Genomic DNA, 27653 nt, shown 5'->3' on the forward strand with positions numbered 1-27653 from the left:
TACATTCTTGTGATGTGCTGTCTTTTTTTTATTATTGTTATTTTGTTCACTTACTCACAGATTCACAAAATTCAGCAGTTGGTAGTGGGTCACCAAGTGATTCATTAGTGCAAATTCATGAAGTTCAACTCTATGACATTTAGCCCTCTTAATTGTCTTTTAGGCAAGCCACACACACTTCTGTTGCCCGGCCTTTGATGTACTTTTTTTTTTTTTTTTTTTTTAAAGCTTCCTCCATTCTAACCAGCATAAGTCATAATTTAAGTGGATTTGCACTTGAAATTAATTTAATGCTATATTTATGAAAATGGTTTCGCAGAAGATATTTGATATAGTATGAAAAACCCTCAAAGTGGTGGAAGTTTTTTAAACTCTTACAGAAAGTTCCTCTAAGATAGCAGTCTCTTGGGCCCTTCGCGCTACCGGTGTTACCAAAGCTATGTACAGGTTAACAGCTCCACAGTATGCTATGCATATTGAATACAAAGCCTCAAGAGAATCCAATATGTAGAAAAATAAAATTTTGGCAGAATTCAGTTGCTGTATTGGAAAGATACATGAACAGATACAGCTATTTTTTCTGCATGTACACTTTTAACAGTGCAATATGATATGTTACAGAAGTGTTTTTAATCATATTCTAAGAAATCATTTTCACGTGTGTACAAAATTCTGTATAAGTTAAATGTAATGGAATTTACAGTTAATATTTAAAGCATAATACAAATGTAATTTTAAACATGTTTTTACTCTATAATAAGGAAGCACGGTTTGCTAAAAGTAGCATTTAATATAACTCACATGAATAAGGTGTTAAATGTTAATTTTTTTTTAAAACACGTCTTTGCAGTCAAATGCTCTCAATGCCAATAAAACTAATTTTAAAATGGCTTTATATTATTGTGCCCTTAGGACAAACTTGACCTACATAAAAGAATGACAGGTTTTAGACATACATAATTCAGGTACATCTGAATTTCTGTAAGAACTTAAAGAGGAATGAGAGTATTTAATACTTAAGAATATGTTTATCTGTGCAAAGCTTAGGTAACTTTCATTTTATTTGGGTTTACTAGATCCAGTAACTGAAACTGAACATGAACATAGAAAGCAGCAAAGTTCACATTACCTTTTGTATACCCTTATAGCTCAGTTTACATTAATATACTCTACAAAGTTGTAAAAAGGACATCACGGATTAAAAGGGAAACAAAAAACAACAAAAAAGAAACCTGTAAGACACCAGACCAAGGAGAGAATGTGTAATATTTTCTCTTTTATTATTATTTTTTCTTTGAAGATTACCTAACATCCTCGTGGTAATAACCCAAGGTAATATGTAAACAAATTTCAATGCTGCTCAAATGAATTAAAATACTCTGTTCAGCTCCTACAGTAAGTCAGAACAGTGGCACCAATTCCCTTCAACATTAAATCACATTCATCTTATTGTACATGACTCTTGTGCAAGTAGTAAAGGCTTTATTCATGACCTTGGCTACATCAGTAGAGAGGGATATATCAGCTATTTACGTATTTAAAAAAATTAAACTGACAGAACAACATATTCTGTCATCTCAAATACCAGCAGCATCTTTCTACATATTTAGGATACGTTTGGCCTAAGCCTTTAACACCTTTTAGAACAGCCATGCAATAAAACAAACTTGGAGATGTTTCTTAAGAGAGAACACAGAGCAGTTTAAACATTTTTCTGAATAATAAAGCCAAGATAAAGCAAATCCAGGCCCTTTTAAATGGCTGCAACGTTTCATACACTTAAAGCTCTATAAAACTAGAGCCTATTAGTATATATATTTAAATTTTTTATATATATTTTAAATAAGTCTCTTGTCTGCTTTCAAAATTTATGAGGGGTTTTTCTGGTCTTTTGGAAGGGCAATAAATAAAAGTAGAAAAGGCTGAACTGTTTTGCATATCTTTGTGGAAGAACGGAGAACAATTATACTTTTAGAGTTCCAGAAAGATCACTGTACAGAACAAAAAGCTTATATACAATTAAGTGTGCAATTTTAGTTGGCTGGGCCTTTTATTATGCAAGATCTCCTTTTTGAATAGAAGCCACTTCTACTCTTGACCAAATCCCTCTGTTTCTTCAATGGCAAAGAGCAGCTTCTCTTTTAGTTGTTCATAGCTTTTATATGGTGGCAAATCCAAACGATTAAAACTGAGCAGAAAAAAAACAAAATTTTGTTAAGTTTATCTGAATCCCATGTAGAACACTACAGAACTCGACTGCTATAGTAGAAGTTAAAAATGTTCTGATCTAATAATTAGAAATGAAGAAATAGCAATTAGTGCAATCTCAGTGCCTTGACATTTCTATGAGCAGTAAAACCAGAATATTGTAAGAAACAAGAGACTACTATCACATCACACAAAAAACAGGACTTTTGAAGACTAAAGACAGCCCAAGATACAGAGAACTATAATACTCAGAAAAGGAAATGTTCACCATGAAGTTTAATATCATCCTAGTTTGATGCATCTCCAAATTCCAGCAAGGGCATGAAAAAGCTGAATTTTTCTCCTTCCTACGCACGCCTGGATGGGGGGGGGGGGCGCCCTCTGAACTTTACCCTAAAAGGCTTCTGCCAAAATTCTGTTTCATTCCATGTCTTCCCCAAAATTATCTTTAACAAAGAGGGATGTTTAACTCTTGCCAGCATCACTTGAAAAAACAGCACAGGTGGAGAAAATGGTAAAATGGAGGATTCCCTGAAGTAGTTTAAAAGTACGATGAATATTATTGTCACAATGTTGCCAAAGGAAGGTGTGTCCATTCTGCACACAGTGTACAGGGGAAACTGATCTGTGTACCTGTTGCACCAGTTTGGCATAGGAATGCCAAGCCAGTAATAGTCTGAAGCCTGGCAGGAAAAGATACCTGCATTCTTGGCTAAGCATCCTTGTTTGGAACGATTGCTGAGATTTCTTTCACACTACTTTTTCTCATGACTATACATTTATCTTTGGAATGTTACTTTATAATAAGTGTATCTAATAGCTCTATATACCTAATACCAACATGACTTTTGTTCAGTTATTTAATATTCTCTAAAATAAAGAATTAGGGAAACACCTCTCAGTTCTAATGCAAGAAGGGTAATATCATACTTTTGATAGATCTCATACTGACAAACTGTGTGCAGTGCCGCAGCAAAATTTAAGAATAGGGCAATCAGAAAAGTTTTCAATACTGGCATGTCAGAGCAATCAAAGAAGCTGAAGATGGAGATAGAGAACTGATTCAAATTAGATTTCATTTGATTTGGTAAATGCAAGACCAGAAGAGAGAACCACTAATGGTACAGAAAGTTTACATGTAACAACTCACCAAGTGTGACTTCTTGGTAACCACGTTTCCTTACCAACTTTTTCAATGCAGAATTTCTGAGGACCATTACTTCCTAGAAAAGAATATTTTTAAAAGTGTAATCTGTTCCTTTTAAGTAGCACACATGACATATACGTGACATAAGACACAACTCGGATACAGCAGACAGAGCTCAATAGGAGCTACTCAATGTTACATCAATATGAACATTCTTCTCATAGAAATGAGCTAATTTCCTAATAATTTATAAATGTATTCATGGGATTTCTGATATTAAAAGCCCTTCTAGATCCAAGCTGATGTACATGAAGTTCCTGCTATCTCTACACTTGCAGCGTGGTTCATTTGCAAATGGAACAGTTACAGTATAAAAGTTTTGGTCACCTTTTACTTACCCATAAGTTCAGCAAATCCACCCAGTGGTAATCTGCAAGTGCCAGTGACAAACTGCAGAAGTCGCATGCGAACCTCGTTGTCTGTTTCTTTTACAAACTAGGCACAGAAATTCAAATTACTTAATAAAAATCTTTAACATAGCTGGAGAAAAACAAAAACCCCACGAGATTGTTGAAAAAGTGTAATTCCATTTAAAAAGACATCACCTTGAGAACAGTTTACCTTTCTTGATTTCAGCAAAACTGGGGGGAGGGAGAGGACAGTGATTTCAGATTATATGCACTGTCGATCGTTACAATGTGAAGGCTGGGAACAGCAAATAAGAAGAATCTTGATCTATTTTATTCTATACTAAAATATAAATCATGCCAATGCTTTATATGAATACTATTGCCATTTTGATTAAACAAAGCAATAGCCTAGCCCAGGCTCTGGGTATTTCAAGACTGAAGTATTCCCTGCATCTGGCAGTCTTGGTGAGAGAAAACAACATCCATAACAGCTGCATCGCTTTGTAAGGAAATTCACTGGGAAAGGGAAGAGGAAGAAAAGAGAGGAGAGATGTAGAACATCTCAGTAAGAGAGGAAACATTGATACAACTAGAATTTTGACTCAGAGAAACGTGGATAACAAAATGAGTATTTTTGTTCCATAAATGTCGAAACCATATCCAAGTTACTTGAACTTCTGGTTAAGATTCTTTCAGTACCAAGCTTCTTAAAAAGAGATCATATCATCAGATCTTACATTATTCTGGCAATATAAATAAGCTAGGAAGTAATTGATTTGCATCATTTTCTTATAGGAACTTTGTCAAAAGCATCTCCAAAATGGTGATTTATCACAAGACAGGAACTTCCTAGCTGTGACTTCTCTTTAGGGAAATTCATAGAAACTGCGAGCCTGTATAGCATTTTTGGAGGTTTTTTTTCTGAAAACAATTCTTAGCCAAGTTCATTAAAATGTGAGGTATAATCAGTCAGTGCTAGACTGGCACAGTTAATAGGACAATAATCATAAATAATATGTGGCATTTCAGATGTACAGGTGTACTACATATAAGAACATTCAGAAGGTAGATCACTGCTAAGAATACAAAAAACTCTATCGTTGTATAATCAATAAGAAGGACAAGATATAGAAAAAGTATTCATGACCCAGCCATCCAAATGTAATGTGGGTATCTATCTGCCATTTCCCACCCTAAAGTATGCTCCCTAAGAACCAGTAATCCTCCTTTCCTTCTCTGAGAAGAAAAAAGAAAGGAAGCAGCAAGAACCTTCATTCAGATAGCATCTTTCCACTCCACATGTCATTTGTGTTACAAAACAAAACAAAATCTAAAGAAGCCGGAAATTTTACTGATCAATATACCTGCCAGAACCATATGATCTGCTTGCTATTCCTTGTGTAATGACGATAAACAGTGTTCCTCTGCCAGTCTGCTAAATCAACTTCTTGCATACCACAGAGCATAACCTAGAAAAGAGAACGATTACTTGACAATATACATGTCTACACACATAAATTAAGAGTTAATTCTGTATCTTGTATGAGACACGCTAACAAAAATGGAAGTTCTTGCTCCCAAAAAAGGACTGGGAATTTTTTTATTTTACTCCACAGTTGAGATTTTCCTTTCCCCTAAGTTTACAGAACTCCTCTGAAATTGTTTATGTATTTAAATGGTCTGAAAGCCTGCATACCAGAAACCTAGTTTCTTCTGACTAATAATTCAATAATAAAAGATATTACCTCTCCCATAACAGGAAATTTTTTGTTAAAGAGGGTATTACCTTTCTCATTAAAACCTTGCCTCATATTCCAAGATGATGATGATTACATTGCTGCTACTGCTAGTACTAGTAAAGATAAAACACACTGCAAAGTATAAGTCTGCAAAGTATTCATTATGAGAGGCAATGAAAGCTGGAAGTGCTAAAGGCAAAGCCTCTGAGAAAACTGAACACTAAAATAATAAGATAGATCAAAGTCCTTTCTCAGGAAAAACTCCCATTTAATTTAAGAAGCTTTCAGAACACTGCTCATTATATACAGGGAACCTTGGCAAGTCTCACAGAAATAAATAAGCATAGCACTACAGAGCCTTTTGTCCCTGTTCCAAATCACAACCCCAACAGTGAACATAAGTCAGGCTGATTGTTAAGTAAACATGGTGCACGCAAGCGATTCCTGTTACCAGCCCTTGGGTTACGTATTGAGGATCTGCAAAATTCAGTTTCAAACCTTGTTGTTCCTCCAACTTTCTGTCCTTAAGTGTAATAACCCTAGAACCTATCCTAGACTATGTATGTGAAACTAAGCGATCACTATACACCAGAATCAACTCTGTGCCATCTGTTACAAGGTAATTCTACCCATCTACCACAGGGGGAAAAGTTTTCTATGACTAACAGATCCATCTGTGACCTCGTATTCTGATCCTTTCATAGAAACTTGCAAAACACATTTTAATATTGAGGATGGAATCTAAAATGCCCAACTGCTGAACACCACAAAACACCAATTCAATAGATACTGGCTTTTCGCCATGATTTACCCCCACTGCTCCTATTAAATTCTCCATGTTCCAGAAGCTATCAAATGCAGCATGCCACAGATGAGAGATTCAAGCTTACCTATCCCTTTAATCATTCCATATGTATTACCTTTGCAAAAGGTAAAAATGTTGAACAGAAAACCTCACCTCCAGCTCCTTTTCATCAAAATAGTGTAGCCACTGTAGAGGAACAACTTCATTAAAACCATCAAGAAAAGCTTTGGTTTGTTCTCTAACTCCCCGAGAAAATCGCCACTCAGCCATTAGCCTGAGATGGAAAAAAACAAACATAAGTTAAACATCAATTAGCACTCAACATGACAAAGTTCAAACATGTATGACTGCATGTGTGTTCCCATGAGGTAACGCTCCCTCCAATTTTACGTTCTTACACTGTATATGATTCCATAGATTATAAGGGACCTACCATACTAATATTATCACAGATCTCCAAACTCAGGCAACAGTAAAAGTAGCAAGATGCACTTAGACTACCATTCCAGTTAAAAAAAAAAAAAATTAGTATTATTAACCTTTCACTAATCAAAATTCAGCAGCCTTTTCATGAAAATAATGCTACTTGGGCATTATGATTTTGTTATGGCGAAATTTACTTTCGCTTAAAAAGTGCGTAATCTTAGTGTTTCAATGGTAGAAAAGAAAAATTTCCACTGATTTTAAAATATTCTGTTCTTAAGCAAAAGACACCATGTAGGCAGAGAATAATAAGAAATACTGTTGCTTATAATACCTATAACTATAGTTGCCCAATGCTTCCAGCATAAGACTATTTCCAGCTTCAACAAAGAATAGGCATTTTCTGTTTTGAGCTTCTGATTTATGCTAAGATTTGGAGGAAGAGGTAACATTTTTTAAGTTTCAACTAAAATGGTCAAGCCACTTCTGAATAAAAAAAAAAAGAAGACAATAAATATATATACATACTATAGAAACTATTTCACTGAGAAACTAAAGACTGCTAATTTAAGTGGAAACTTTATGTGCAGCACTGGACATACACTGTGTCACAGACAAGGATCTGTGTACATCTGCTTTTGAGATCACTCTGAATAGATGGATCAGAAATAAATGTTCAGAAAAAGAAAGGCAGTGATAAGATTAGGAGAGAAGCAGGAAAGAGCACCATAACAGAACAAAGAGAAAAAATATTTTAAGTCACACCACATTATACACCATTCTGAATTTCAGTTTTCACAGTGACAGCAAAGCTCTGAACAATTTTGAAATCCTCTGTCAAATACATGTCTTCCCTCCACCTGGATTTGTTACCTGAAGTTACTGAAAATAGGTTTGCTCATTTTCAGTTTCACCTGTTCTGTCATTGTACATGTAATAACAAGACAGGTCATCTTCTCTCTATCAGGTCGTCTTTTTTTTTTTTTTTTTTGGGGGGGGGGGGAGAGGGAAGAGGGGAACAGGAGAGATCAAAATGTACCAAGAGATCATGTGTACCAAGATACCATTTCAATAATAGTCCCACAAATTACATAGTAATAGAAAAAAAAAAAGAAAAACCAAATCATATACTGTGTCAAGAAAGACTAGAACAACAGAAATATGGAACACTTTTTTTCAACATCTACACCTTCCTACCCAATATATTCTTCTTTGTTCTCCTCAGTTACCAAGATATTTGAACCTCCTGATTTCAGCTCATGTGAGGTTACTTTTCCTAACAGCTCCATATCCACACAAAAGTACATTTCCAAGTTACACTCTTCAATGTTATTATCCCTGAATGAAAAGAAAAAAAAAAAAGTGCGATGAATTCTATATAAACAAAAAAATCCATAAAACATCACACACACACAAAAAAAAAATCTACAAACCTTATCCAAATTAGGGAGTTGTAAAATTCAGTATCAATAGATTCTAGGTCTTTAATAGTAAGTTTTTTGCTCAGCATTCGTTTGTAGAAAGGCAGAGAAAAACCAGTGTCAATAAATTTCCCATGAAACAATGCCTGTTGAACAGAAAAAAGTCTGTTTAGCTTTTATTGAACTACTGAATTATTGAAGTATTTCTGGACTTGAATTCTTTTTTTTTCCTTTCTCCTTCAAATAACAAAAAGCACCAAGTAGCAGTAGCAGCTTGGTATTTAAAAAGAACAAAACATTACATTAAATGGGAAGAAAAAAAAATTATTAATTGACAAAATTTATCCAAGCATATGTTATCATTACAATTTAGAAATTCTTTGAGTAAAAAAAAACTTCTCATAAAAGAATGAAGCCTATGAAAGGAGGAAATTACTATATGGATAGGTATATATGCCAAGTGCTATTTGATCCTACCTGATCATAATACTCGATCCTACTTGAGTACTACTGCCATTTTTTACTACATACGTACATCCTGCAAAATCATCCTTTATGCAATGCTACTGCAGCTTGTAAAAAACAGTTCAAAAATGTTGCCACAGACTGCTTCGGAAAGAGCTTTGGGAATCACATTTTTTATAGGTGAGTAACAGAACTGAGAAATGAGATTTTCCCTTCTACTGAAAAAATGAAATGGAAAAAAAACCAAAACATGGTCACACTTGTCTCACCACCTGTGCACAAAGGGTGTAAGCTAGTTTCTAGTACTGAAGCATAGCATGACACACACACACGCACACACACACAGTGTTAACCTCTATGCTGACTCAGTGCGTCTGAGAGCTAACGGAGCACAGCTCTAACTATGAAAACATTTTTTTTCCCTCATCCTTATCAAGTACACTTGCTTCACTAAAATACCTCTTTAAAAAATCATCCTAAACATAGGCCATGTATGGCATTCATTGCTTGTCTTTCCTTACAGCTGAAATTCTATGAGCAGAAGAGCCAGTGTAATGGCCTATTTCCTCCTGAAAAAGGCAAGGATCCATCTTTTTTCCCCACCTTCTAATTTCCCCCCTAAGGCTTACTCTAGCATGCACTTTCTTGTGCTTTAGGAGAGCTTAAAACGGTTCTCTCAAGGCCTTTATTTATTTATTTGTATGTTTATTTTTAAACTAGTCTATACTTCTCATGGGAAGCAGAAAAATTAAACGTCAAGTGCAGCATCCAGCTATACGATTCCCTGCTTTTTGCAAAAGTAAGCTCTTAAATCATCTCATTTAATGTCTATGATAATCTTACAGCAAAATATAAAAGTTGCCTCAGCCAACCTCATTTAACAGCTTTTTGTTACAGAGTAAGATGTGTATTCCTTATGTTTAACCCCGTTTCAGTCGAAAACATCTGTGGTTATTTCAGTACTTAAAACCAAAAGAAGTCTTTATGATCTGAAAATCACAACTATTTTAAACTGTGAGAAGGACAGAAACTACAACTGCACTTAAAAAGCCTATCTCCTTAAAATGATTCCCACTTACATTATTATCTGAGCTATTTTAAGCCACTAGAGGGTATCCCAGGAAGTACTGCAGGAAGTGCCATCCATTATAAACCATGAATATACTCAAACCTTGCAGCTGACCACATTAGGCACCATTACACAGGTCTCTTTCTCTCTCCTGCCCCCCCCTTAGAGAATTTAAAATAAAAATACAACAATACATCAGGAAAGAAAAGTCTGTCTTTTAATTATATTAAATATTTTAATTAAGTTCTCTTCTATGATCTGTACTTTTATGAAGTGGTTTCCTAAAGTTAACATTTCAACTATGGATTTATCTTACGCACAAGATCAAAAATCACCGACTAAAAGAAACAGAATTTGGCCCTAGCACCTAATTGGCTTTATCATGTCTTCCTGCTAAATGGCATTACAGCTTGCTAAGGGTTCTAAAAGAAAAAAGTTGGCAGCCTGTTGAAAGTGTTAACCGAATGAAATAAATTTTCATGACAGCACAGAAATGGGGAACTTGGCCATAAAATCCTTGAAATCAGAGATATTATCATCAAAACTGAACAAATTTGTTTTTCAAGAACCATCTATAAGAAAAGCAAAACCAAGAAAACCCCCAAACCTAACTTAAAGTCTGAAAATATTTTTCCGTTTATGTTACACTTTGCTTGTATTTATTCTAATTTCACACAAAAAGCCTGAACAACAGGAGAAGATGACAGTCTCTTCAATCTGAAAATGCACTTTTATCTACTCTTTTTGATTTCACTATTCACCATGCCCAGGGATGTTGCTGAGGGCTACCTGTAGATATCATGATTATGTGGAAAGATGACTGTATCACTACATGGAAGGAAAGAAATGTGACAGAGCAGAAGTCCACTATAGAAAATTGACTCAGTGCTACCAGAAGAAGAAATGATAAAACACGCCTCGTCAGCTTTTAGTTTAAGAGGAACCTGATGGCAGAGAATCAGCTCCCTGCCAGCTTCTGCTCTCCTCAGTATCTGACCTTTGTATCCAAGTACGTACGTTTAAATTGAGGCTCAGTGTACTCCGCAAAACATTTCTAACTCATTTTTTCAAATACAGTAAGGTATGCCAAGTCTAACCGAGGAGCCTTTTTTGGAAAATGCTAGTCACATTTTTCAGAGCATCAGTATTCGGACACTCAATCAAACAGGGGTTTGCATGAAGTACACACATCCAATTGATAAAAATAAAATATTACATTGAATGTCACATTAACTTTCATCACTATCCCAGGAAACTTGAGTGTGTAAGAGACTTAACTCTCAGGCAATATTTTGGCTCAATAACCTTGCATGCCTTAATCTTCCGTTTCTAAGAGATTAATATAACCTTTAATAACTGTAAAAACAAATACTGTTCAGGAATAAATGTATAGCTACAGCAAATAATAAAACCTTAAAAATCTAACCTACCATGGCAATAAAGCGCCCAATGAAACAGAAATATGAAAGATGGTCAGGATTGATTGTTGATGCTGGATTTATCTGCAGGCAATAGTTGCTCTTGCCAGCATATTCAAATAGGCAGTACATAGGGTTCAGTACTTCATGGGAAAGCAAGAAAAACCATTCTCTAAGGAAAAAAAACATGTATACACATAAAAAACATCAAATACAGATGTTTATCACCATTCCCCTTAGGTAACTAGCAAAATGGTCAAAATATATGCAAACTTAGAAAAATAATATAAACAATGTTGTATAGAATCACAGAATAATATATGGCATTATATATTTTTTAAATATAAAAAATTCATTATTAAAAACAATAATGTTAGAAAGTCATGGTTTCCAAAGTTTAGAAATGATTGTTAAGATTGTCACCTTGAACACACTCTTATAGCACAGGTTTTAGCTGCATATTAGTAACATTTTTGCCTACAGAGTCCTTGCCTCAACCAGTACACAGTATTTATCTTCCCCATGCCTGCTTTACTGCATACAACTCAAATCTTTATTCAAAAAAATTACAGATTATTCCACGGGCAGTGCTTATTATAAACAACCTAGGTAAAGCAAAACAAAACCAAAAAACCCAAACCACAGCACACCTTAATTGCTTTCCCAATCTGACAGCAAAACACACGCCGAGTTACTGTGGTTTAACAAATTACCATGCATCAGTTAAGCCCAAAGGACATGACAATGTGAAAACATATTGTTGTTGAGATTTAACTAATACATGTTTATTCACCACTTTCATAGTTTCCAACTCAGCTGACCTGAAATAACAATAGAATCTGGTATATCAGTGTTAGGATAGTTGATTTTTAGAATATTTGTTGCTTTATAGTATTTGCATATAATCAGAGACCTCAGCTGCAGTCGTATATACTCAGGAGTTTTTGTATCAGGCCCTAAATGCTTAGAACTTAACAACCAGGTTTGGGGGAAAGCCGCAAAAAAAGCTAAAAGTCCGTCCTATAATAACTACAGGGACTGAATTCCATCCTGACTGCCTTTCAGCTGTCACATTTAAGAGGCATCTTTTCTATCCCTATATTTACCTGATATCAGGGAATAGAAATGAGAGGTTTTGCTGGCATGTTTCTCCTAACAGTTCTATGAAACTCAAGTCATGGATCATGATTCGCTACAATACGCTTCCAACCCCAAGGCCAAGGAGAAAGAGTAAACAGAGAAAGGCAGCCAGGATACGATAACACTAACGGGGTTCTGTGTATCTTTTAACGAGCACAAGAATGTTGTACAGCATTCTATGCAAGTTTTATACTGAGACAATTATATTAACTCTGCATAGAAGCATCAAATTTAATAGGCATTTAAATTAGATCAAAGCCAGATAACAAAGGAGGAATCAAAGAAATCAGTCATCAACAAGAAGTCTGCAGAAGTAATGAATTTTTCACGTCAACAGCTAGAACTAGCCACAGGACGTAGTGTCAGATTAGTCCTGCTAAACACAAGGTAAAAATCTGCAGGGAACACTGAGTTTAGCCTGCTGAGAGACAGGTGATAAACCAGGTGCATCAGCTTTCTATATTTGTATTAATGCAGTATTACATTAGCAAGTTAGTACATGAACATTTACTCAGTGTCACTCGAATTCTCAGCTCAAGTTACAATGAGATCCTTGCTGCTTCTCAATTTCACATACAGAATCTTGGGCAAGACTTACTCCTAAAACCATGAAATTATACTACTTATAAATTTGTTATTTATTTATTTATTCTGCTACTTTCTCTGACTAACACTCTTCAGTTAAATTATTCTAACATCACTTCTTTGGAATACTTTATTTCTCTGGAACAGACTACTTGAACTCTCCTGGTTCCCAACCTATGCCTAGGGCCATGATGATAGGAACACCAACCAAAGCAAAAATTGGATTCCTCCCTGCAGCCACCCCCCAAAAGCCTATCACAGATATTGCAATTCAGAAGCATAACCACCCACATATCCAAAGAAGCTCAATGTTCAGAGGCAAGCTTCCTCACTTACAAATACTACACATTTTCACTGAAGTTCACCTTAACACAGTAAGCTACATAAAACCAGAACAAAACCAAAACAGAACACCTTTACATTAAAAAAACCAAACAAACAAGAAAAATTCTATCACTTATGACTACTTCTAATTCTCTGGATCTGCAGTAGTACTAAATTTTCATCCTAATAGTAACATTTCAGTCAAGTAACTGGCAGCAGTAGTCAGTGGTTGTCTTCTATATGGTCAACAGATGAAACACACTTTGTCTATGGTTTTCCTGTTACCAGCTTTTCCCTCAGAGTTCCACTTCAGATTCTAGAAAAACTTGTAGTGTAGCTGTTTCGCATTCCTGCGTAGCTTACATAGTCTGTTTGTCTGCTGTTACTTCATGCCTGCACTACTCTCCTCTTGTTTATGTCCTTTCTGTTCATGTCAGCCCCAATCTGGTGTTCGCTTGGTTTTTTCTAAATAAGCAAAACACTTTACTTTTCCACAGTTCCCACTTCCAGGAAAGTGGAACTTTGTGATAGAAAGTTTCTGAAATAACTCAGTCTAGAGCAATTAACTGGCATAAAAAAAATCCCATTTAAACATCAATCTTTGTCAAAGAACTGAACAACTGAGACCACAGTTTTACTAATGCAAGGTTATAACCCGTGACAATAGCCAGCGCTGCCAGTTCCACCTCCTTCATATATTAAGGGTAGCTAAAAAGGTAACCAGGGTCAGACTGCAAAAGCAAGCAGTTTCTTTGCCAGAAGAATGACATTAGGAATCAAGGTTAGAGTGCTATTAAAAAAATAAAAACTATTTTAAACAAATTTTCTTTTACCTTGCCAAGCCACCATAATCCAATCCTTCTTCTCCTCTGAATATAACATACAATCTTCTCCTCAAATCATAGGGTTTTAATGCCATAATCTATCAAAAAAACAAAAATTGTAATGTTATAAATTATGCATTGTCAATATAATCGCTCCTTCTTATTCAGATTTTATTTAATTGATACAGAAATGCTATAGATGTCAAATGTTTACACAGATTTGACAAGCAATTAGACCATCTCATGGAACATGCAATCAATGAACTGCACACAAAAATACCAACTCGGACTTAAAATCCTTGAGCAGCAGACTGCTAGCAAGTGGGAGAGCATATCTGGAAAGTATCACTACATGGTTGCCCTGTTTTTATACTCTTCCTAAGGCATTCATTATCATTAAAGGAAAATAGGTGAAAAGGTATTTCATCTGATATATTACAGACTTTGGTTTTAGGCAAATCACTTTAAAAAGCAATTTAATCCAAAATAAGTGTAATATACTTTCATTAATAATATACTTTTACTTATAGAGAATCCCTCCCAAGAGGTTTTGATGTGGTGACAGCAGCAAGAATTTTCATTGTTACAGAGAAAGAAGGAAGGAACATAGATTGGCTGCAGACTCTAAGAGCTCAAGAACTGTAGGCTTCAATTACACAGATTTAACGTCTGAAGGACAAACCAGGACACCAGTTTTAATTGGAGAAAACAACATTTTGTAATGTATATAACCACACACAAGAATCAGAAAAGCAAATCTGATGTGGTTAAGTTAATATGGTATGCAAAGTGGTTAAGCTATGGAACTCTTTACCACAGGATGCTGTAGATGCAAAAAGTTCACAAGAGGAGCACAGACAAGCTCATAGAAGAGAAGTCCCTTGAGGATTATTAAAATACCCAGAAACCACATCAAGCTCAAGATGCATTTCAATTGTAAACAGTTGGGAGCTGAAAGATCATTTGGTAAAAGTATTATATACATTACTTCTGTTCTTACAGTCTTCCCTAAGAATCCCTCCTTGGCTAATACCAGAGGAAGATGACTGTGCCTGAAGGACCATTAGTCTGAACTGGCTATGGCCATTTTTATTCTTATGCTTTGTCTTGATAAACAAACACAACAATCTTTGCAGGCTTACTTGCTGGAAGGAATCCTCAAACAAAGTCTGTCTGGATACATTGATTTTCACATGACTTGGCAGTGCATTGGACTGTAATCATAAGGCAGTAATGTTAAAATGCAGTACATATAAATGTAAATTCAAATAGTTTCAAAAAGTAAATCATTACTTAATCAGTACCTGACACAAGTAACGGAAATGAGCAAGTTTCCACCTAAAGCTACGCTCATAAGCAATCTGTGGCCCTTTATTTCTGTAAGGAAATATATTTGAGATACATTAACCATACAGACGTCAAACAGTACTTTCAATGCTAAACAACAGCATGTAGATTTCAAAAATACACAAAAATTGTTACCATAAGATATGATCAGAAACAAAATGCAGTTGATTATTTGGTCAGCCAGCCTTCCTTTCTGCATCCCCCCCTTCTTTTTTGTTTAAGATGCTAGTCAATTTACCAAATTTGAGAGAAAGGTAGAGATCTAGAGGATTTCAAATCCCTATCAATCTTGTAAAAATTACAAGCCAACTAAAGGGAGAGACACCTAATTTATTGTCTTCACTGAGAGAAAGACTGCTAAATTAGGCTTCATAAATTCAGCTGCTTTTGGAACTATGAAGGAATTTCTAGTACAATACTCTACCGGCTCTTTGAATGAAAGGTCATCAACGTGTCATCAGAATTAAACCCTACCGTACATAAAAGACATTAAGACAGCCACCGTAGGTTGGATCAATACTTCTGACTAAACTATTTTAAAAAAAGATCTGCATGTAAAATTTTTGAAAAGTAGAACTACTTTGTTTACACATTAATGTTGCTGGAGGGTGTATAACTATAAGCAATACTCACTACAATCATTTGCTGTTTCTTTAAAAATTTAACTATTAGTTATATTAGTTCAATATTCAAGTTTACCTCACTTCACCTCCCTATTTATAAAACAATTACAATCTTGGTATTTGAAAAATGTATAAAAACTATTGAACCTTAGAGCAGTACAGCGAAGTGTGTCATAGATAAACTGACAATTAAAGCTTAAAAATAGATTAAATTTACAGGACAACAATTTGTTCATAATTTAGTGCTCAATTCCAGCTAAAAGTATAGATTGTTTTCTAGTATGAGAAGACTTCATTATTAAACTATAACAAGTTAAAATGTTAAAAAATATATTTAATTTCTCACTTACACAGAAGATTTCCCAGTACGAGGATCATTGAAGGTGGTGGTTCTTGTATTATGGTCAACAAAGTATCTGACACCTTCTCTGGTATATCTGATTTCCCAGCCCTCTGGAAGGGGGTCCTCATTTTGTAAACTGCAGAAGAAATTGCAGACAGTACTTTTTCCCCCATATCATGACATATAAGAATTAAGCAACATCTTTTTATCTGCACAGTCAATATACACACCTACCCTTGAGTTCGAGGGTCTTCCCACTGTGTTGTCTTTGTGTTATGATTTACAAAATACACCCTATCATTTGAATCCACTCTCCTTTCTAGGGGGAAAAAAGAAAAAAAAACACTATACAACAATTGCATTCCAAATTTCTGTAACTGTCACTTCCTGAAATAAACAGCAAATTAACTTACCCCAACCTGGTGGTAAAGGCCCAAGTGGATCATTTTCTGCTGACAACATCGAAGCCTATTTAAAAACAAGAGGACATTCAGTTAGGCCAAATATTATTCAGATTTTTTTCCTTAATGTGTTTTAAGATTACCACTAGTTCTGAAGACTATCCATTCTGAAAAAAAACATCATGCCATTTTTAGTCTGTTTTTGTGAAGAAACATAGATTATATGATAATAAGATACGATCTGTGCATTTGCCTCCACTGTTTCCAACCCAATGTACCCTCCCTTCCCCTTCCTACAGCAAACTTGAGTCAGTGGTCTTAAAGAGATACAGTTCATGGAAGTTTTACAGAAGCACGTATAAGCAGATAAGCACAATGTTCTTGGTTAAGAACATGCTTTACCATAATAAACATTTCCAAGCACAGTGATTACTGCCAACACAGGGGTTTTTGCTTCCTCAATACATGATGTCTTCCCTGGATGTTTGGCTATTTTCAGACCATGCCATTCTTTGCAAATGCAGCTGCATTCATTAAAATATGCGGATGGTTAAAATTATACCAACATACAGTCAGGTTAAAAGGAAAAAAAATAAGTAGAAAAAACAGATTAAATTATTATTTAAAAACATGCTAAGCTTGTAATATACTGTAACCTTGCAGAAGTCCCCCAGTATCTCCCAAGAATACAAAGCATGGGAAAAATAAAATGTTAAAGGCAGAAATCCCCCAGACAGCAGGATCCATGCTCTGATTTATAACTAAAAGCATTCACCCCCTCAAATTTTTTGGACACTAAAATTCTTTTTTTTTTTTTTGTGCAGAATGGAATTTTGATATATGGGAACCAATCTACATTTTCCAAAGAGTATCTTAAGGATCACCTTGCTACTAATATCACTTTATATAGCATTTGCAATCAAAAATTTCAAATCCACTTAAGAGTTTACAACAGCAAATTCAGGCAAAAAAAGCTACGATATTTTTCCTGTGAAACAGAAACAGAGCAAGGATCAGAAGAAAATGCAATAGTTAACACTCAAAATCAAGCTGCCTCTTTGTTCCGGCTACCAGCCACTAGATGTGAACAAAGAATTATCATTATCTCAGCAACAAATGCAGTTAGCCTTTTCTGCTTTTGGAAACTACACAGTCACAATGACCCTGTAAGCAAAGACTTCTGTGGCGAGTATAAAAAGAATAGCGCACAACAGAAAATGCTGTCTGCCAAAGAACTGAATGGTGGCATGATTCAGAGATTTCCGATCTTCTTAATGGGTCCAAGGATTTGTGTGTGGCTGCTGGCTAATGTATATTTAACAGAACACACTGAAACACTAAGCAGTGGCATGGGATGAGCCAGGTTCAGTACCAAAAGGAGTACAATAGATTAACCCAGGTAAAAATAAAAGTAACTAAAATAACTATATCCTATCTATTTTTCTTAGACGTTTAAGCAACTGATCATAGTAGTACACAAGTACAGACAGTTGCTCATCGAGAGTTCTTGGCTTGATATGTTTCAGCTGTGATTCTTGGATTTGCATTAAAAATTACTAATGTGTATAAATACCTGAAGAAGGGTGCAAAAAGGACAGAGCCAGGCTCTTTGCAGTGGTGCCCAGTGTCAGGACCAGAGGCAACGGGCACACACTGAAACACAGGAGGTTCCCTCTTAACATCAGGAAACACTTTTTCACTCTGAGGGTGACAGAGCACTGGCACAGGTTGTCCAGGGAGGTTGTGGAGTCTCCATCCTTGGAGATATTCAAAAGCCGTCTGGACATGATCCTGGGCAACTGGCTTTAGGTGGCCCTGCTTGAGCAGAGGGGTTGGACCAGATGATCTCCAGAGGTCCCTTCCAACCTCAACTATTCTATCTTTCTCTAATTGCGTAAGATAAATTGACTTTGACGCACAGCTCCAGGAATTAAGAAAATTAGTGGTGATGCATGTTTCTGCTATTGCTAGTGATGAGATATAATGTCTAATTAGATAATGAGAGGCTGCGAACTGTTAAATGTAAGAATACTGCAGCATCCTTTACTTCAGAGGGGTACGTGAATAAAGTCCATCAAATTCAAAGCCAAGTTAGGTCTGCGGATGCATAGAGTCCTAGTCCAATGAAGCTGTTTCAGACTTGTACTTCAATGGTTTCTTCTTTAAACACTCCATATCACTTGCAAAGTCTCTGGGATTGGAACTTTTTTTAAGAGACCAAGCACAATTCTTAAAATGGACTGTTTAGAGCGACAGTCACATGCAGGCATCATCATTCTTAACTCTGAAAAAGCAACTATCCTATTTATCCAGTCACAGAAGAATCTGTCTCAAGAAATATCTTCTCTGAAGCTACTCATGATATTTTGTTCAGGTAGAAGTAAGTGAGCAACTATCTGAGAGAAACGGAAAACCATGTAGGAAATTCCAGAACTGAACCAGGTGCATAAGCTTCAAAATGAGCTCAAAGTAAAAGAATTGCACCTGTACTAATGAATGACTCCTAATCACTAAAACAGTTCTGAAGGCTATTTAATGTTCAAAATGCCCATAACTCAGCTTTTATGTTCCTTTTCAGTTAAAGGACTGCTTTAGTTTTACCTCTTACTACTGTCATTAAAAGTCTTAAGTATCATGCAGTACACAAGGTTCAAGTTAGGGAACAGACTCAGAAGGGAGTACCTTTTGCCTTTAAGGACGATTTTTGTTAGCATTTTTCAACAGAATCAGAATCTGCATTACTGATGCCAAACATCTCATAACACATATGGTTGAATAGTTATAAAATCACTTTACAAAAAATTAAAGAACAAAAAGTATACCTATACCTCTCTACTCATTTCTAAATTTTATGTAAAAGTTACCGAATAGAGGTATCGTTGGTTAAATTGTTGCATAGCTCCCTGCAGTTGATTCCGTTGAGATTGCCATTGCTCAAAGTTCCTGACTGATTCCATTGTTGGTCGCTGCCACGTTGTTGTTCTGGTGTTGTGGTCCACATAGTAAACTCTCCCACGATCATCAACTCTTCTTTCCCAGCTTTCAAGAAACACAAATGTTAACAGCTAAATTTTTCAGTAATATTACATAACTGATTTTCTCTTTATGCTAATTTCCTAGACAATACACAAAAGTACTCCCCAACTTTATTTGTAGAAGGACAACCACGCTAAGCAAACATAGACTTCAAGCAATAGCATGGTCAGCTCTCTGTCACCCCATTTTTAACTCTGTAAATTCCTGTGACCATAAGCAATGTTGGCAGGTTTCACAGAAAACACTTTGCCTGGAAATCTGAGGTTTGGAACCACTGCGCTACACCTAGTGGTGCCACCTAAATAAAGGTGGTCAAACGTGCATTATTATTAAATAATGCTTAAGTTTTAAAGGAAGAACAAAATAATTTAGTAGCTGTATTTGAACAAGTGATCAGAACAAGCGACATATACAGTACGAACATTCCTGTAACAATAGCTGCAATTAATATAATTCTAAATTAACTGAAAACTAGAATTTCTTAATATATGATGTATAATACAGTTTTGATTAGCTGCTTATAAAAGCCGGTATTTTTCCTGCACCAAACAAACAAACAAACAAAAAAATAGTACCTTTATCACATTTAAATAAAAAAAGTCTACATTACCCAGGAGGTAAGGGCTGTGGTCTTTCCCATGTTGTAGTTCGTGTGTTGTGATCAACGTAATAGGTTCTACCATGAGGATCCTTTCTTTGCTCCCACCTTCAACACAAAAAGACTTCCATGTAAGTCAAGGTGAAAATGCTTCCTTAGGACTTATTTCCCACTAAGCCAAAAAAGTACCTTGGTATTGAAAGAAAATACTATGATCCACAACTTATTCTTAAACACCAAAGAAAACTCACAGTAGAATACGTATCAGTTACTTCCTACTTGAACTCATATCACCATAAATACTTCTTTAAGGGACTTGATACATAAAATGAGCATACAACAATATTCACAAGCATTTTCAATTTCTATTTAAGATATCTGAAAACAAAGCCAATTAATTATCTGCTCAAGGCTTCGATGTTAAAATAACCTCATTCAAAAAGTGCTTAGAGATGCATTCTTTGCATTTCCAAGTACATGCCTCTCTCAAAAAAAGAGGGAGTTTACATTTTGAAGTACTGTTCCCTATATCCAACAAACAACAGGATCTTTCAGAGTGAACCTGAAATGTGTGCTCTCAGATGGTTTTCCTGTGTTTCTATTTCCTATCCTGGTAAATTCTCTATCTGATATCCCTGGGGATTATTTCTTCAGTTTTAGTTGCAAAGTAAACTTACATTGAAGATGGAGAGAGTACCAAACATTATAAACAACTGAAGTTTCATGCTGCTGAGATCTGCCATAATGCAATAAAAGTATTTATAAATGGGAGAGGAAACCAGGATAAATGTTAGACAAAAAGTGAAGCCCTTGCTTGCATTAGATATATGTTTGTCTTTATTATATACATAATTAATTAGCTCCTAAAAACGTAGGCAGAACACCTTGCCTGCTACTCATAGGATTTGATGCGCATTTCCTCACTATTGCAGAGTATCCTATAAAACTCCTACAAAATGTTTTCTGCAGTTCAAGAGGTTAAATGCTAAGATTACAAGAAAATAAGAGGAGCAGCAGCATGTTACAGAGTTACTAGGGCTAAACATAATGGAGACTCAACTAGAATTGGGGGGGAGGGGGACGCAGAGAATCACAAAAAAAAACACCAACACAGAAATGTGATCAGGGAAGAATGTTAAGAAATGCATTTGGCCATAGTGTGCACTATGTCTGGAACTCATGACCCTGTCCTCAATGGGAAAGCATGTAATTAATTTAAAAAAAAAAAAAAAAAAAAAGAGCATGTGGAGGGGGAATGACCACAGGAATTCCCACCTATAAAGAGCTTCCATTGCCAAAGCATCTGAGAATTAAAAACTTTGTAACTCTTCCCCAACAATATATATATACACAATATTTCTGTCTTTTCAGATGCTTGTTTTCATGTTTATCCAACTGCAGAAACTCAAGTGAAGTGTCACTGATAACTTACTGAACCTCCTTCAGAGGGAACAGGTACAAGACAGGCTCTCTGAAAGATCAACTACAATGACACAAGGTATATACACTTTGGGTTAAAAAACAATTTCTGTGTTCAGAAAATCCTAAAATAATTAATATTTAGAATATTACGGAAATGTCAGTATGTCCAATTAGTTACTGAAGACGTCTTTTCACCCAAACATGAAAGCATCTATAAAAAAAATTTAAGATCAATATATATATTTGAGCATGTACTATATTTTCATCTGATGTCTAAGCACATCTTTAATTTTGCATTTAAGGTTTAGGACTACAGAAGTAGTTTCTAATAGTCTAGTAGAATTAAAAGTTTCTAGCTATTCTGAGCACATACATACACTTCATATCTGTATTTTTATCTATAACATTATTGATCTCATTGTTACACAGCAAGCACCTAACAAGTATTTCTAGATTATTTTATTAATTTTCACTTCTCTGTATTTTGGTCCCTACTACATTCATAGTTTAAGAACCAAAGGAGTAACAAATTATGACCCAAATAAGTTTGAATATATCAAATGAAAAGTCTTCACGTCCATAATGCCCAAGAGTTTGTCTATTTAGATCACAATACCATCTCAGCAAATCAGTTACCAGTTGTTACTTTCTGGGACCAGAGCTACTAGCCAGTTATAGCAGCAGTACAAACCCCATTTTAGATCAAATAACCCCGTCTCAGCCAACTGACCTGCATTTGGCAATCCCAGTATAGAATTAAATTTCTGTTTCTTTACGTGCACATTCAGATGAAACATAATTATAGCATTAAAATCAAGCCTACATACCCTGGTGGCAAAGGTTCTGTACCGGCATTACCAGGCTGTTGCCTTACAGGTTCGGCAGATGCACTTGAGGTGGAGGAGGATTCCCTTGGTTTTGCTGCATCTGCTGCTATACTGTTTCTAGCACTAGGTTGAGCACAGTCTGTTGCAGCTGTAGGTTCTAGTCCAGCAGACACAACAGGTAATGCAGAAGTGTGGCTTTCAGAACAACTAGTTGCTTCTGTTGTTGACTGAGGTTCTGCTGTAGTGTTAGTGCAATCTGAAGACATGGGAGCTTCGACTGAACCTATCAGAGCCTCAGAGACAGAAGAATTACCAGCTTCTGGTGCAGAGGTGGATGACTCGCCATTAACTGAGAAATGGGAAATAAGAACATTTGTGTATCAGAATCTGATGAGATTTACTTTTCAAATGACCAACTTTTGGAGTAAACGACACGGAAGGAATATGTTCAAGTCGCACCTATATGCCATAAGCAGCATTTTTGTCTACGATGACAAAAAGTCACAATGCACCTGCCTCAGTTAAAGCTGTAATTAAAACTTACAGTCTGCAAGCCATTCTCTATACTTTCCTGCTAAGGTAATTTCTTAGTTTCTGCATATCTTGGTCAACTCAACGTTACACCTTACTCTTTAGATTAGCAAAAGGTACCCATCTGCTTCCCAGAAAACAGTACTGCTTTATTTGCTTTGAAACTTTGAACTTATATCAACTTCAAAAAAGAATCTTGATTAGTATGACATGAAAGAAAAATATTAAGATATAAATAACTCTATGAAATTTGGAAAACTAAGAGGCAGTTCTTATAGATGACATTTTTTCCTTTGTCAGAGTTGAGGTACAGAACCCTACAATTAAGCAAAAACCACCTGTGTGACTTGGAAAAAGTTTCCCCTCCAAAAGTGGGATTGAAATATAAAAATTAGTATTTGGCTAACATAACTTATGTAGTTCAATGACTGAAGAAAATTATTTTAGAATCACAAAGTAAATCAATTTCTGTCTTTTAAAGAACAATACAAATGTCATCTAACTCAAGCAAGCATAATCTCATAAAAGGTTTAAAGCAGGCACGGATTTAGCAGGAAAAGGGGGCTAAGAAGGTTTTATTACAGCCAAGCCCACATGGCCAACAATACATCAATACCAATCATCTGCAGAGCTTAACAGAACAGTATCTCAGCACAAGATCTTGTCTCAGACAAGCGAAATCAGGTACAGCAGTCAGCAGGACCCCCATTAAAAGTCAAGGCCCTATTAAAAGCAGTGCAACATCATTCACAGCTTTCATTTTCTGCACCACTAATCAACACCAGACAGTGACAATTCTATTTAAACTCATCAGTTTGCACCTCTTCTAGAGTTGGAACTATTTTTCTACAAGACTAAATACAATATGCAACGTAGACGTCAAGTAATTTTCTATCTAATAGCATAATACCAGTTCACAATTCTAAGGACTGAGGCCAATACAATTGCTCTATACTCATAACCTTACTGATACAGATTTGCAAAATTTAACCCTAGACTAGTGCCTATAAAATGCTGTTCCATCATTTTAAAGAGTTCATTTACTTCAATTCTGTATAACACTCTTACAAATAAAAAAATAGCTAGATTCTACTTATTACTTGCAATACATATATAATGTCAGCAATTTCTTGCTTTCCCAGATGGTCAGAAAAGCAGATCAAAGAATTACAAACAATAAAACTGTCATCAGCAATGTCTTCAAATTAGCGAGTCAGTTTCTTTAAGGAATTATCACTGGGCCATAAATATTTTCTTGATATGCATAATGATAAGCATGATTTTACAGGCAGCAGCAGATTTGTAAGATCTGTAAAGGCATTGCTTTTTGAACACAACTATTCCAGGGTAATACATCACTACTTCCAGCTCACACAAAACAGGTTAACTACACTAAGACATGTCAAGACTTTGTATTATTTCAAGCAAATGTAAAGCATGACCTTAAAAAAAGAATCATAACTACAGACAATCTGATCAAGTTACTTCAAACTTCTGCTTTAACTAGCAACAATTTTACTTAAATAGGAAAAAAGCCAACTGAAATTTCAGCTTTCATAAAAAAAATTCAATTAGTCCACGAGTGAATGGGATTACGTAACAAAGTTAGAAGCAAAATAACTGACAAATCATCAGCTCTTTTAGTAACCTGATCTCCAAGAGAGATCTATAAGACATTACATCAGCCGATTACCTCACCAATTAGAACTAAAACAGCAATTCTGACAACGTCACATGAAATTACAATCCTGCTAAGCACAACAGTGGGGAAAAAAAAAAAAGTTTGTCATCAACAAATGCCAGAGACCTCTTTTACACCTTGCCTTAAAAAAGTCTCCACCAGCTGGTACAGTAGTTGAAAACTGTTATATCAGTGCCTCAGTGCAAGCTCAGTGATGATTTCATCAATATTACTATTTGAACAAATCAATTATTTTTGCAATTACCCTATCCTAATACAGATTTCAAAAGGATCTCTACTATTGAAGAAAAAACGAGCAAAGCCTAAATAATATATACGCCCTCTGGCCTTCAACTGCAAAGAGAGGGGAATCAAATTCAAATTTTCCAAACAGTGAAAAGCTTCAGAGAAGACCTAATTTAATTATTACCTTTTAAAGTTCATAATTGTTTCTGCTATCTTCCCACCATACCCACATTTCCCACTCTATTACAGAAAGTTTGACAGTCTCTGTTCTACTGTTTATTAACAGCTTGCCTATTTCTATTTAAGGTTATCTTTTTCCTCTGCTATCAATGTAATCTCTCCCAAACAGCTGAGAAAAGGCAGAAAGTGCTTAGAAAGCACAGTCATTATTAGATGCAAAGTTTTGCCAGAGGAACAAAAATAAAAAAAGACTTTCTTTTCACTTGTTTTACTGCACTGAATGTTACTTGTAGTAAAGTAATCGAAGTTTTTGTGTTCAAAAGGAAAATGAAATTTAGTATTTGCCAATACCTGTTTTGAAACAGCATACCTTTTGAAAAAATGGAAGGCAATGATAGTCTGCAAGACATCTCAACTCAGAGCACAGCAGTTCCCTGACAGCACTAAAAATCAGATTTATCTAATGGCAAAAGAAACTTAAATATAGTTACTCAAATTAATTGTGAAAGAAATCTGATTTTCCCTCCAGACAATCAGTAGTATGTTTTAGCCATCTGGGACAGAGAAATGGAAGTTTTGGATGCTTTACGTCTTTCTTCATCAGAGAAAAGAACTGACGGGAAAGTATGAAAGTTAGTACACTTAAGAATGGATCTACTCCAGAAAAATTCACAGAAGCGGACACGCAAGATTATAAATTGAAGCCCAGAAACATCCTTTCAGTATTTTTTAAATCTAACAAAAAATGTATAGAAAAAGTGGCTCAACTTCAGATACATTTCAACCAGATAAAAAAGCCTTATGGAACATGTTCTCATAACTCTCCCATTCTTACCAGTGCTGTTGACAGGCTGAGCTGCAAGTGGTTTTGGTACTGGTGTATTTTTGGGTCTGGCTGCAACGTGAGTAGGAGATGGTGTGCTGTCTCCATTAACAGCTTCTATACAGAATGTATTCTGTACTACAGAGTTGGAAGGTACTTGATTGTCTATCCCATTAGAAATGTCACAAGCAGATCTTGGTAAAAATAAAAGATCATTTGAGGTTACTATAAACAACATGTTAAATAGTTATGTAACTAAACCAAATCCTACACTAAATCATGCTAAAGAAACAAATAACAAAATGAAAGTAAATTCACAACAGTTTATAACACAATGTTTGCAGCCTAGATAACAGTCAAGTGCAGGACCAAAACAATTATGGAACAAAAGGCAAATTTTGGTTTTGAGGATTTCAGATATTTAAAACAGGTAAGATTTTCCATTTCCACTTCATCTTTTACTTGTAATATCATTAGAATTGAGTTCAGCAGACTGATGGTCCTGCCACATCTTCCAGAACTGCCTTAGGGACCCTTCCAAAGTGCAGCTATGAGCAGGAAAACTTTTTCTCTCATTAAGCAAGCGGAACAATTGGTTTTGTTTGTCGTATCTCCAAAAAACATTCTAGTCATAACATAAGAAAGTAACAAAACTCTCCCTCAGTAAAAGGAAAATAAGATGAGCTTCTCCATGCATAGGCAGGATGGGACATTGTGAGGACAGATACACACAGGCAGCTCTGTGTTTATAAGGCCACATGGAAATAAATGTAGTGTAAGGGCTTGTGAAAGGAAAGTCTTGTCCAATTACACTGTTTTTACTTAAATCTATCCCAAAATGCTTAAAGCCACCCACCAGAGACACATATAGTGAAAATTACATTCAATGCCAATTCCCCATCTTCTCAAGGAGTAGAGGCTAAAAATTAAAGAGAAGTTAAACAGATGACAATAAATGTGAGAATTGTTAGAAGTCCCACTTTGCAGAGTAAGAAAGGAAGAAGCAGCATTTCCATGCTACCTTACCCAACTCCAAAGGAGTAGCATAAACAGAAAATTAAAGTATTATCCCTTTTCAACTCCAGACTACAAACCTGATTTGCTTCCTAAAGACATGCACAGAGGCTACCTTAAAACTTTGCTTCATCTCTTAATTTTAAAACTGTAAATCAAAACTGCTGGATAGTTGTATGGAAAACTGCTGTAATCAAATTATCAACATCAAGAGCAGGATCCCCGTAAAAGCCACACCTCCAGCAACAACAGCTGAATGAAAACAAATGATTGTTACTACTGTTTCAAAATGGCATGCAGATATGTTTCAAATCACTTTTAACAGTCCCAAACCTTTCTAATGAAAACTAAGGAGAAGCAACTTTTTATCCTCACTCCCTCATATTGGCACCAATGGGGGAACAGAGACAAACCTCCACATATTCAAAAGAAGAATCAAGTTGAGCGTACAAGGACAAATGTGTCCCTGTCACTCAAATGTATAGCAACTGTATGTCTTTTCACTCCATGTGTCAAGAACTTAAACAGAAAGGGGTTCACTGCAAGGTAACTGAGCAGGCCAGTAACATTAAATTGATCTGAATGTTGACCTATTTGACTCAC

The 27653-nt window shown here is 35.6% G+C and overlaps 1 protein-coding gene across 3 annotated transcripts in view; it reads right to left on the reverse strand.

Moving 5' to 3' along the window:
• Positions 1–27653, reverse strand: part of WWP1 (WW domain containing E3 ubiquitin protein ligase 1) — a 91717-nt gene continuing 64064 nt past the window's right edge. For all 3 annotated transcript variants that reach the window (XM_076329460.1, XM_076329461.1, XM_076329459.1), the window contains exons 7-24: positions 26049–26230; positions 22576–22924; positions 20339–20434; positions 19557–19731; positions 16705–16759; positions 16526–16610; positions 16299–16427; positions 15283–15355; positions 15121–15192; positions 13988–14076; positions 11118–11277; positions 8166–8299; positions 7930–8070; positions 6463–6583; positions 5130–5234; positions 3754–3850; positions 3359–3431; positions 1–2188 (exon numbers count right to left, since the gene is read on the reverse strand). In XM_076329460.1, coding sequence (XP_076185575.1) covers positions 2089–2188; positions 3359–3431; positions 3754–3850; positions 5130–5234; positions 6463–6583; positions 7930–8070; positions 8166–8299; positions 11118–11277; positions 13988–14076; positions 15121–15192; positions 15283–15355; positions 16299–16427; positions 16526–16610; positions 16705–16759; positions 19557–19731; positions 20339–20434; positions 22576–22924; positions 26049–26230 — 2236 coding nt within the window. In that variant the 3' untranslated portion in view covers positions 1–2088. The remainder of the gene's footprint in view (positions 2189–3358; positions 3432–3753; positions 3851–5129; positions 5235–6462; positions 6584–7929; positions 8071–8165; positions 8300–11117; positions 11278–13987; positions 14077–15120; positions 15193–15282; positions 15356–16298; positions 16428–16525; positions 16611–16704; positions 16760–19556; positions 19732–20338; positions 20435–22575; positions 22925–26048; positions 26231–27653) is intronic.

This window comes from Aptenodytes patagonicus, chromosome 2 (genome assembly GCF_965638725.1).
Source record: "Aptenodytes patagonicus chromosome 2, bAptPat1.pri.cur, whole genome shotgun sequence".
Classification (NCBI taxonomy): Eukaryota; Metazoa; Chordata; class Aves; order Sphenisciformes; family Spheniscidae; genus Aptenodytes; species Aptenodytes patagonicus.